We start from the raw sequence: 12,471 nt of genomic DNA on the forward strand, positions 1-12,471 counted from the left end.
AAGTCAAGCGTCCACAAAATGCATTCCAAATTGTAGCTTGGACACCCACATATTATAGTTTTTGATTCTTGCACCACAAGCTCAGTTCTTCCCATTCCAGTGAAGTTCTCGAGCCTCTCTGAATTATTTGGATGCTGGGCTAACCAACTCCAGTGTGTAAATGTTTCTCCTTGCCACCAGTGCGCCACATGTGTTTTGCACACGATTGTTGAAGACACACGATCACCTTCAGCTGAACCCATGTGGTCCAAACTACTAAATGCGGCTTTGAAAATCGAACATGGTTTGCGTTTCTGGACCTGCTTGTCTCAGGAACAGTTGACTGTCTGTGGGAAAGCTCGGGGTGAAAAGGTCAGTCAGGTGCACCACACCAAAGAACAAATGATGTGCAAATTAAGATTGAAACTCAAGACTGTTCCAGGTTAGTACCTGTCGGTAGAATTTTGAGGCCTTAACCTCCTCCCCAGTCTCACTCATGCACGGCATTGCAATCATTTGACCCCTTGTTCCATAATTGCACAAGAGGAAGTTGTGGCTGGGTAAACATTTTGTGGAAAAAAGCACACCACATCTGGATGCCATCATGAATTGGAAAAATTGAGTACCATTTGAGTACTTGACGCTGCATGACTGACTGGCTTAAATTTTCTTTTCATTTTAACTCATTTGCTGCCGTTCCCGAATTTATTTAAGAATTGAAAAGTGTGACTTGGAGCGACGTTCCTAAATTTCTTCAGATTTTTTTTCTTTCTTGCGGGGTGTGCCGACAAAGCGCTGCGCAGACCTCTGGCAATGTTTTTCCCTTCCACAAGGGGGAGGCATTTTAGTGCTTTGTTACAGCTTCAGCTATTGTTAAAGCCCTATATACATGTAAATCAATATGTATGTACGTATTGTATTTTGTACAGCCGCCCCTATTTCAAGCTCAGATAAATCCAGACCCATACAACTTAAGAATTAACTCTTTTTTTCTGATTAAAGAAGTCAAAGGTCTTTTCCCCTGTATTGAATGTTTATGTCGACCTAAAACTCAACATTCTGTGGGTTCTGCAATTTGAGTGAAAATGACAAAAAAAACCTGGCACTGGAGTGGACACATTTTTGCACATTGTCTGGCAGTGAATGAGTTAAATGACACCACTGAATCTAGTTTTGATCATTTCCAACTAATTCATATATTTTTTTTATGTTCATCTCAACAGCAACACGTGTAATACTTATACATTTATGTATTAATATATTCCAGTAAAATTTCCGGTTAAAGTCATCCAAAATGACACGTAGCCATAATCGCTTAAAAAAAATAAATTTGGTGTTAATCCCCACACAATAAAAAAACGTAAAAATAATCGGCGGTACTGTTCTCGGGTTTCAGGCGGGGAGGGCGGGTGTTTATTGATGGGGCCACTTACGCGGCGCGACGAAGAGGAGGAAGAAGACGAGTCAGGAGCCCACAGAAGCCAGCGTTTATTTTGTTTGGAGCGCCAGGGGTCACGGTGGGCCGAATGGACTCAGACTGAGCTGGAGCAACGCACGCTAATTGGGAAAACCTGGTGGCGCAATTAAGCTTCTGTCGCGTACAAGGTGAGTGTTTGTGTTGGGGTTTGGAGGTACTGGAACTTTGGTGGAGCGCTCGGCTTCTTTCCTTTCAGTGGTTCAACTGGAGCTTGTCTTGGCCATGCAGGGAGTCAAGCTTTTCTATTGAGTGGAATCCGGCCGATTCGTAGCGACCTTTGATGGTGGACACGGTAAGTCAATACTCCATTTCATAAAATGTACTTTTTCAATATCAATTGTAATACGCAATCAGAGCAATGCGGAGCACAGATGTGCGCCTCTCTCGCACGTTACCATGGGACGTGTCCAAGCCGGATTTAGTTTACCACTTAAACCCGGCAGAGCTCAGGGAACCAAACTGTCGACGGTGTGCTTCTCCAGTTATTCTCCCATACTGTGGAGGGCCCAAAGATTGGCTGTGAATTGGCCGACTCTTGCGGCGCTCGGTCTCGGCTCCCTGAACCATAAAATTCAGTTTTCTGTTTTAGGTTAGCGAGGAATGTTCAGACGCCTCCGCTTCGTCTGGATCCTTTGCACACACTTACCAAACCAGACAACCCCCTCCTACCCTTCCCCGTGTGCTAGAGTGAATATTAAAATGTGACTTTTATTAGTCAACTGCATATTTGAGTTTGTAATACACATTTATGACACTTTTTGTGTCTTCTCGAGGAGTTCTATTTAACGATGCGTTAACGACGATTTAACCAAGTCTCTATGATAGCGTGAAAGTTCTATGGCACAGCCTGGTTGACTTTTCAGACAAAAGTACAAAATGAACTTAATTGAATTATTTTACAAAAAAAACTTTCAAAAATTGTCCACGAGGGTTCTTCAAAATATGGCCACGTTTAATAAAGTAAGAACCTTTCTCCCATAAAAGGCTGCTTAACATTGAAGCCTTTCCTCCCTTTTTCGCGTTGCTACTTTTACGTTGTTTGTTTCAAACGTTTTAAAACTCTGCTGCACTTGGAGGTCCTTTTAAAACTTGAAGGGATCGAATACAGTATAATTTATTTCTGATTATACGGCTTGCCTGAGCTGATGTGTACACGAGGCATTTTCAGTGCCACGTTTGAGTACTCGTATATCATTTGTTTTCCGTTGCACTGACAATGTAGAGACGTGATGTGAAATCAATGTTTTTTGGAGAGCATTAGTGGTCAAAGCGAGACTGGATACCGCAGTTTTTTTAATTTGTGACGTTTCTGCAAGGCTGTTAAATGGCGTTTAAAAGAACAGGCGCCTCCGCGAGCACATAATAGCACTGCTCTCTCAACGTGTCTTTTTCTCCGCTGCCCACTGGTTTTAAAGGTGGCGTTTTTGTAATTATAGGGTGAAAACAGATGTCGCTCCAAGGCTGTATTTCCTGCTACTTGCTTCTGTTGCTTCTTGTCACATGCTGATCCTTCTTTTGGAGGGGGGGGGGGGGGTTGTTCTGGACCCATCCGCAAGTGGTGAAAATCTCCAACAGAAACATATTTTTAGATTTCCAACTTGCACATGCTTCCGATTTTAACTTTTTCCAACCCATTTCTTCATTTGCTCTTGTTCATCAATACATCAAAAAGTAACATCGGCGAATAACAAAGAGGAACACCATGCAACATTGTACACGCTACTGGATTCCAATATCAAAATATGAAACGGAGCCATATAATTTGATCTGAGTAATGTCCGCCTGCCTATTGCTAATATGTAATGTGAAAGGCATGTATCTTCTTTTCCTTTCGTCTTTTCCCTTCACGGGGTCGCCACAGCGAATCAGTGTCCTCCATCTTCAGAGGTTTGATCCGCATGTTTGTTTGGGCCAACCTTTTACTTCGGATGCCCTTCCTGACACAACCCTCTGTATTTATCCGGGCTTGGGACCGGCACAAGAAGACTTGCGTCCCTTTGTGGCTACAGAACAAGCACCTCGCTCAGTAAAAGGCTCCCAAACACAAAATGATCATCGGCACAGGAACATTCAAAATAGCAAAACTATACTCAGTCTATACAGTGAGACCTTGGCTTACGAACTTAATTGGTTCCCAGACAGAGTGTGTAAGGCGAAAAGTGTGTATCCCCCCCAAAAAAAATTCCCATAGGAAACCATTCAAATGAGAATAATCCGTTCCCAGGTCTCCATAAAATATAATTTTCGACTAAATAAGCCTTAAAACTACACACAACATACCTTATTCTATGTATAATAAATGTGCTATTGTATTATAATGAAAGAAATACACTGTACTATATAATAAAGTGACTTTATTTACATTTGTGATGGTCGTTGATGGCTCTTAATTGTCACCTGTTGCTTTGACTTGTAAGATCTTACGAAACTGAGGCATCACATTATCATTCATCATGTTGATGATTCTCATAGCCTTTTCTGGATGGAACTGTTCAATAAAAGCCTGCACATCAACTCCTGGATGGCCTGCTTCTGCTTGTCCTCTTGAAGGCAAATCAAATCCTCTGTGTTGAGGACCTCATTATGGTCAGCAACAAGCTCCTCGATGTCATCTGCATCCACTTCGAGTCCCGTAGGTGCTGGCAGAGATTTTATAACAACAAAAGGCGCGAGTACGATGATTCCACGGACGCGGAATAAAATGCGACAAAAGTAGGCGGGCGGGGCGATCCGTCCAGCATATTCGCGATCCCTTAAAGCACCAAACTTGCGCCATCGCTGCTAACAATCCCCTCGGCAAAGCAAACTCTTGAACTTGCCAGCACAAGACACAGCGAGGCGTCGTAATCCTGTCACTAGTGAGGTGACAGCGACTTGTTGAAATGTCCCAGTATCGGTGATGAGGGGATCAACACGCACATTCGCGATCCTGGAAAGCACCAAACTTGCGCGATCGCGGCTAACAATCACCTCTGGCAAAGCAAACTGTTGGGCTTGCCAGCACAAGCGTCGTAATCATGTCGCTGGTGAGGTGACAGCGACTCGTTGAAATGAAATTGAAGTGTCTTCTTCGGCTGGCGGAGGTCGCGAGCGACGGGCCCCGCCCCAGCTGTCAACTCGCACGTGACAATTTCGGTGTCATTAGTCACGTGAAAGCATCAACTAAATAACGGCTTTGTGTAAAGCTTTTAGGCGAAGGATGGTAGCAATGGTGAACGGTACCGGGCTCTTTATTTGTAGAATGGTCATAGAAAGTTACTCTCAGGGAAGTGACACACAGCGTGAGAGATATGTCAGGATGAGATTCACATGACAGCCGCGGTGTGCACATGTAACGCCACAAACGCACACCTCGTTCGTATTTCTCAATGATCTCCTTCTTCTCCTCGATGGTGATTATTAGGGGATCATCTTGCATTCATTTCCTAATAGTAAAATTATCTGCAAAAAGCTCCTCGGAGGCGATCGACGTGTGACTTCAGAGAGAGGAGGTGTGGAAAGGTGCGCCTCTCCTGGCCATTCTCCACCCGCTGGCATTCTCTAATCACGGACACGGGGCATTTACACGGTTCGCGATCACCTCGCCAATGCCGGTTGATTGACTCAACTCGCCACCGTGCCTGGACTCTTCCTTTGATGCGCGAGTGTATCCAGTCCGAGGTATTTTCCCCGCGTCCCGTAAATTTATGTCATCTTCCGGGATTGCGTAATTTTTCACCCTCGTGTGCCATTTGCTTTTTGGCGTAGTAAGCGGGTCGGATCACCCCTGCCTTCTTACTGTGTTTTCTTTGATTTGTGAATAAATATCTTGCTTGGGTAGTACGTGTCTGCTTTGGGATCCCGAACATTCCACTACGTTCCGACGAGTCAGCTGCCGCTCGGAACATGACAGCTACGGATGACTCGGCTACAGGATGTTCTTTTCTCTTAAAATATCTATCCAATGACACTTGCTCTCACGCCCACAGTCACATCACTAGATTTCACTGCCTCCTTATTCTTTAATATCGTACTGATCGTAGATTTCGCCATGCTGTATTCCCTCGCCAGATCAGACACTCGCACACCTCCTTCATATTTTGCGATTATTTCTTTCTTAAATGCAATAGTTGTACGCACTACTTTTCTTTTGTCACTTTAAGCAGCACTTACTTCCTTTGGATGCATGATTAGGGGATAAAACTCTTCGTACACCTATATTAAACGCTAGAGCAAAACGCAGCACGTCCGCAAGCGACAACAGTTGGTCACGGAGAGAGCGATACACCCGTGCGCCGCTCAGCTCCCCACCCTCGCGTACGCACTCACGCATCGTATTATCGTTCAAACACCGATTGATGTTCCAACGCCGAAGCAAGAATATCTCAAATATTTTGTTCGAACACCGATTTGTTCGAATAGTGAGGCGTTCGAGAACCGAGGTACCACTGTGTGTGTGTGTGTGTGTGTGTGTGTGTGTGTGTGTGTGTGTGTGTATATATATATATATATATATATATATATATATATATAGTCAGTACCCACAAACAAAGCCACTCAGAACCGCTCAAGTTATTAAATTATTGACAGAAAGTAGCAGAATGCTGCTCGGCTCAGTGTTGATGACAAAAGAAAACAAATTCAGACACAATGGACAGCAAATGTCCCCGGGCAGAAAAAAAACGGCTAACCTCCAGCAGAGCTGACACAAAGGGTGAGAGTGGTTAAAACATTCAAGTAAATACTTGTAACGGAAAAAAAAAATCAATGAAAAAAGGGAAGCCAATACCACATACAAGATGGTCTGTAAAACTGACTTAACATGTTTTAAACCATGCAAAAAAATTTTATGTGCATCACTGCTTATTGGATCCCCCTCACCACACTCCCCAGGCTCTTAGCTCCTCGACACCATGAGTTGGAGTTTCCTGACACGTCTGCTGGATGAGATTTCAAATCACTCCACCTTTGTGGGCAAGATCTGGCTGACCGTGCTCATCATCTTCCGCATCGTCCTGACGGCTGTCGGCGGGGAGACTATCTACTACGATGAGCAGAGCAAATTTGTCTGCAACACGCAGCAACCGGGTTGCGAGAACGTGTGCTATGACGCATTTGCGCCACTCTCACACGTCCGCTTCTGGATTTTTCAGGTATATTTCACATTACATGCAAGTCTTAGCATCGAGTGTGTGACTAAAACGATGCCGTGTCCACCCCAGGTAATTACTATCACCACTCCAACCATTATGTACCTGGGATTCGCCATGCACAAAATCGCTCGCATGGAAGACTCGGACTACCGTCCACGACGTAAGAAGAGGATGCCCATCGTCAGCCGTGGCGCAGTTCGGGACTACGAGGAGGCTGAGGACAATGGAGAAGAAGACCCCATGGTCGCTGAGGAGATCGAGCAAGAGAAGCCAGACAAGGCGGAAAAAAGTAAGCTGTCATTGTCGCTTAGTTTTCAGGCATAGATTAGTCTGTGCTCAGTCAGTCCTTGGAGCCAGCAGTTGCACATTGTCTGGAGTGTAGCCCAGTGCTGCATATTTGCAGCATGTTTCGTTTTGCCACAAACCACTCTTCATAAATTATGCACGTTTCAGGGCTCATGTCTTGAGGGTTCAAGAGCTGCTTGGAATTCTTAAATGCTTGAATTTGATTGCCATCTTTTCAAGGTTTGAAAAAAAAAACATTCCTGAGCGCCGGATGAAGTGCCACTCAGACTGCCGCTTGTTCCCACAGGTGGCAAAAGTCCACACACTTGACTTGGACAGTGCAGATAGATACCTGTGTAAAAGCAATATTTATGACACTGCTTTACCCACTTCTAGTACAGACAGATGACAGGTACACCCCAGAACAAAAGTAATAAAAAATGGACTTGGTTAACGCAATCTACTTGATTGTGGCGGCTGTTGGCAGTAGATGAAAAAGCGGTGGCGAGCCCTTTGAAGGTTTAAACAGAGTTGATAGCTTTAACCATTGAAAATTTGAGTGAGTGACAAGCTCAAATTGAATTGAAGGGATGGAATTAGAAGTATTAATGGAAATATTACTGAGTTACTGAAAAGAAATCAGTCTTTATGATAGTTTTATGAAAGCCAGCAACCCAATAAAAGCCATATGCTTGGGAGTTGGATGTATCTGCCCATCTCGCTCAACTATAAATTTAAAACAATGCGTGGCAGAAAAACGTCTCGTGCGGAGGCCAGTTCCACATGCTATAAAATTACAGAGCGACGGGATTTTTCTCATCGGTTGTATGGTGCGACTCTTTCTGGGGATTTGCTACAATTTGATCATTTGCCTTGCTAAATTCACTTTTCGTTAATCTATTGATTTTCAACCTGTCATTTAAATAAAATTTCAATGATCATAAAAGACCCCCCTCCCCACCCATCCTTATTTTTCCCGCGCCTCAACAGTTTGCTACATATTTGATGTGCCGTTTAAAAATGGAAAATATGCCTTTGATTTCATTTGATCAAATTTCACACGCTAATTGAAATCATTTGTAGCGTCCCTTCTTCGAATGTGCCAAATGAAATGTGTGTCAGATGTGATCTGGTCGACCCAGTAAATGCATACGCTTCCACATTTTTTTTTGAGCATGGCCATTTTTGCATTGGCAAACATTTGATAAAGCAGGCGCTTTCAGGTCTAAAGAAGTTTTGTTGCGTATGTTTGCTTGGTCATTTTTCAAGGTGTCCAGGAGAAGAAACACGACGGACGGCGGAGGATCATGCGAGATGGCCTGATGAAAGTCTATATATGCCAGCTCCTGTGGCGCTCAGCATTCGAAGTGAGCTTCCTTTGTGGCCAGTTCATCCTGTATGGATTTGAGGTTTTCCCATTCTACACCTGCACTCGCTCCCCCTGCCCGCACACAGTGGACTGCTTTATATCTCGGCCCACTGAAAAGACCATCTTCCTCTTGATCATGTATGTCGTGTCTTTCCTCTGCCTGATCCTCACAATCTTTGAAATCATGCACTTGGGCATCGGCAGTATCCGCGACAGCTTCCGCAGGCGGGCCACCCTCAGGTCTCAAACGTCCTCTTCACTTCATGCCATTGCCTCAGCACCACCAGGGTATCACGCTGCTGTGAAAAAAGGAACCAAAGGGGATCTTAGGATCTTGCCAACAGCTGACTCTGGCTTGGACAGTTTTGGCAACTCGTCCCGTGACTTGGAGCGGTTGCGCAGGCACTTGAAGCTGGCACAGCAGCACTTGGACCTGGCCTACCACACTGAAGAGGGAAGTCCTTCGCGCAGCAGCAGCCCCGAGGTCCACATTGTGGCGCAAACGCCGGCCGAGCAAAACCGGCTCAATTTTGCTCAAGAAAAGCAAGGCGATGTCACCCAAAAAGGTATTTCCAAGATGCATTGTCATTACATTAACGGAGGGTTTTATCTCAATGTACCTTTATTTGGTTGCAGTTTTATTGACAAACTACTCAATTTTTGTCTATTTTGGTAATAGAAGCAGAATACAATACAATGTATGTGAATTTATATTGCGCTTTAACAACAGCTGAAGCTGTAACAAAGTGCTTAACATGGACAAGAATAATATACAGGAAATAAAGCAGTCACAAAGATAGTAGAAAGCACCAGGGAGTAAAGCTAAGATCAAGTCTGAATCATGGCAATTCAAATGCCAAAGCGTACAAGTTTGAGGCGGGGTTCAAAGATGCACAAAGATGCCCGGCCAACACGGAAACCAGCAGGTCGATCAAATGAAATCAAAATTAACAAATACTATTCTTCAGTGAGCATTGATTCACTTGCAGATTGAAAAAAGTATTCTCCAAATAATAGCTAAATCATGTAAAAAGGATACACTGAGTTTAGTGTGTGTGCGTGCATGTGTGTAATTTTATTTTTGTTTTAATTTAATATAACATACACACATCTCCCTCTCCTGCTGTGTTATTTGAATTCCCAAATTTGGCAATGACGCTGTGGATGTGCCCTGAGACTGAAAGGCACCGTGAAGCCTGTTAACTCTTGAGCTGGCTGCTTGCGAACACTTTTTGCTGTGCTGTAGGAAGCCCCATGAGTAATTGCTGGGACACACAAGAGCCTCTGGAGACTTTAAACATATTTTTGTTTCTCAAAAACATAGGGGTGTGGAGGCAAAAGTTGCAAGAAAAAGGGCCAGCCATTTCTGTCTGGGCTATGGTTTTATCAGACATGGCGACAGTCATTGAAAGCACAGACGACTTGATACTTACTACTATACTTATACTAATGCATTTTGTTTTTTAATCCCCTTTCCAGGAATACATGCCTGAACCTGCCTTCTGGATATCTTCTGTCTTGTCTTTCCTTCAAGCCTTATCGCATTAGAAAAGGTGCATCTGGAGAAGCAGTTCAACTACTAAGAAAGGATGTGGATGATTATGTGCGTGCAAAAGTGTGAAAGAAGAAGAAGAAAAAGAAGAACATCCCTTTCAGTACTACATGTCTGTCGGTGGAGCGGAGTGTGGGAGAGCTGATTCACCCTTAATGGCTTTTATGGAGTTGGTTCATTTTTAACCAAAAGCCCAAGGTCGTCTTACCCACTTTCAAGCTCACTTATTTTGCTCTGAAATCCTTGTCCATTCTTGCCACTTCAACTGCCCTGGTTCTTTTTCTTTCTCACAAAAGTAGTAGTTCTTTCGTTTTTTTTTTTTTTGAAAGGTTGTGTTTCTGGAACAGTGCTCATTGTTGTTTTTCTTTGCCTTTGATCCTCTGTTTCTTTGGACCAAATTGTTGAACTGGGAAATGCTTGAATTCTATATGCTCCAAAAACATTCATAAGGACTTCCCAAAAAAGTTTGTGACACCTTTCATTCATAGTTCAGTATAAAACTACCCTGCTTCAATGAGTTTTCCCTTCCCAAAGTGATATGATTCACCTTTGTCACTTCGTCAAAAATAGTGACTTTTTTTTGCTTAATGGGTAAACCTCATTGAGCTGTATGGTGTTCAGGAGCGGGAACGCCATCCTGCCAAAATACATTCCTCTTGGGTGAGACATACTTTTCCCATCCCTGACACACGTGGCCTGTGTTCATGCTCCAACACAGGTGCTGACCTCTCAACCTTAGGCTGGATTCAGCAGCTAATGTACACTTTGATTTGGAGTCATGTGCAAGTCAACATGTTCTTAATGATTGTCCAATTGTGTGTGTGTGTGTCTGTGTAAGCCAAAAAAGACGGTGCCTACAAAATGTTGCATCTCATTCCAAGTGATTGTCTTTGTTTTACGGTACATTCACAACAATATAGTTGCAAGCAATGTTTTGTTTGTTTTCTATTTGGAGATATACATATATTTTTCCTTGAAAGTAAATATATTTGAACAGAGAATTGCAGTCTTCTATTGTATTGTATATTATTTTGTTTTTACAAAAAGGGTGGTAAAGTCTATACGTACATGAGTGCAGTGCCATCTTACGTTAACAAATGGAACTGAATAATTACTCAACGAAGAAATAGGTTAAATAGTTAGAGGACAGCGTGCAGTCAAGTTTTTTGGACACCGTCTGAAATGGATGGAATGGAATGTCCCAATTTTGTTTTGATTCATCATACTGTATAGTAATTTCAAACAATAACGAAGTGAAAACGGTCACGTCTCTAAAAACTGGATAAATCGTGACCTTGCCACCTACTAACTGAATAACTGTATTGGCAACGTAAGACTTTTACCTTCAATTTGTGGTTCACAAGTGTAGGAGATTTGGATGAAGTTGTCAGGTGACCAATTATACATGAACATCGTGATGTTGAGTTTTGGCAATACTCTTCGTCATTACAGCTGTAGTATTTGGAGTGGTTAACAGTGGTTATCATTTTATGGCAGAGGTTGGTTTGTGATCAGCAATATACAACAATTGCGCATGTTTCACCGCAAGTAAGAAATAAGATAGGATTATAGCCAATCTTTGTTAAGACTTTGGCAGACTGCTTGTGATTAGAGCAGTCAGCATCCTGAAAACCGTAGTCTATTTGCTTCAATTTGAATCTGAATCTATCAGATGAAAGACACAAAAAGCAAACATCTCAACACACAAATGCTTTTGCAGTGAGCAGGACAACAGCGTGGGTGTCTGCTATACATACGACACTTCAGCTCCAGGTTGACCCTGGGGCATGCCACTTCATTCAAAGCTCTTCTAAATGGGTGCTTGAGTTAAATGCATAATGTTATGTCGTCGTTGAGGGTTCAAAACAAAACATTACCTGCGGCTGACATCCAACACCATGTTGCAACCAGAACTACGGGATCGGGAAAATACATACATTTGTAGCTGTTGAGGAAGGAGCATGCACGACTGAATGTGGAGACGTGTTTATTCCAACGGCTAACAAGTGGATCTGACTCAAACAGGAAATGCAGTAAAATATATGCAACATAAACCCGCCCCCTCCTGTGCACCTGCTTGGTGAGATGCCTGGTCCTAGTGCCCGCCACACAGCCCCCCCCCTCCCCCAGAACACCCAGAAGGAAAGTCAAGGTGAAAACTTTGCTGGGGGTTTGACCAGCCTGCCACAACGACTACGCAGTCCTCCGTTCGGTGGTGCCCGTGAAGTTATTTGGGCAGGTGACCCGGGTGAGACCTGAGTGGGGCAACGACACTCAACCCTGGCATGGCGCGGTGAGGCTGGAGGTTTCGGAGGTCGTCCGCGATGTGGAACCTGGGCCGGCGAAATGTCCTCGCCCACCCAACTCGAGCACAAAAGTCTTTTCACCGTGTTCGAGCACTCTAAACGGGCCATCGTACGGTGGCTGGAGGGGAGAGCGGTGGGCATCGTGACGCACAAAGACAAACCAGGCTAACCTAAGAGCGGACGGAACAAATACTTTAAGGACGCACTGGTGAAATGGTGCTGGAGTCATGGCCTCTCTTGGCAAAAAGGGGAAAGAAGGTGCACCCTTCAGGCAGAAATTCAGCAGGGACGCGCAGCGGCTGTCCGAGCACTAACTCTGCTGGAGCGGTGTTAAGGTTCTTCTTTTGGGGCCGAACGTGACCCACGGAAGC

The 12,471-nt window shown here is 43.9% G+C and overlaps 1 protein-coding gene across 2 annotated transcripts; it reads left to right on the plus strand.

Annotated features, from left to right (window-relative positions):
* Positions 1 to 63: 63 nt before the first annotated feature.
* On the plus strand, positions 64 to 10,273 carry LOC148903351 (gap junction gamma-1 protein-like). 2 transcript variants are annotated; one of them, XM_089000913.1, is made up of 6 exons: positions 64 to 1,584; positions 1,653 to 1,748; positions 6,329 to 6,588; positions 6,658 to 6,877; positions 8,143 to 8,808; positions 9,722 to 10,273. In XM_089000913.1, exons 3-6 carry the CDS (start codon positions 6,349 to 6,351, stop codon positions 9,733 to 9,735), a joined length of 1,140 nt encoding a protein of 379 aa, XP_088857039.1. In that variant the 5' UTR covers positions 64 to 1,584; positions 1,653 to 1,748; positions 6,329 to 6,348; the 3' UTR covers positions 9,736 to 10,273. The 2 variants fall into 2 exon arrangements, with proteins under 2 accessions (XP_088857039.1, XP_088857048.1); XM_089000922.1 differs by having other exon boundaries at positions 1,685 to 1,748.
* The last annotated feature ends 2,198 nt before the right edge of the window (positions 10,274 to 12,471 follow it).

This window comes from Hippocampus bargibanti, linkage group LG01, assembly GCF_051943395.1.
Source record: "Hippocampus bargibanti isolate YZ-2025 linkage group LG01, ASM5194339v1, whole genome shotgun sequence".
Lineage (NCBI taxonomy): Eukaryota > Metazoa > Chordata > Actinopteri > Syngnathiformes > Syngnathidae > Hippocampus > Hippocampus bargibanti.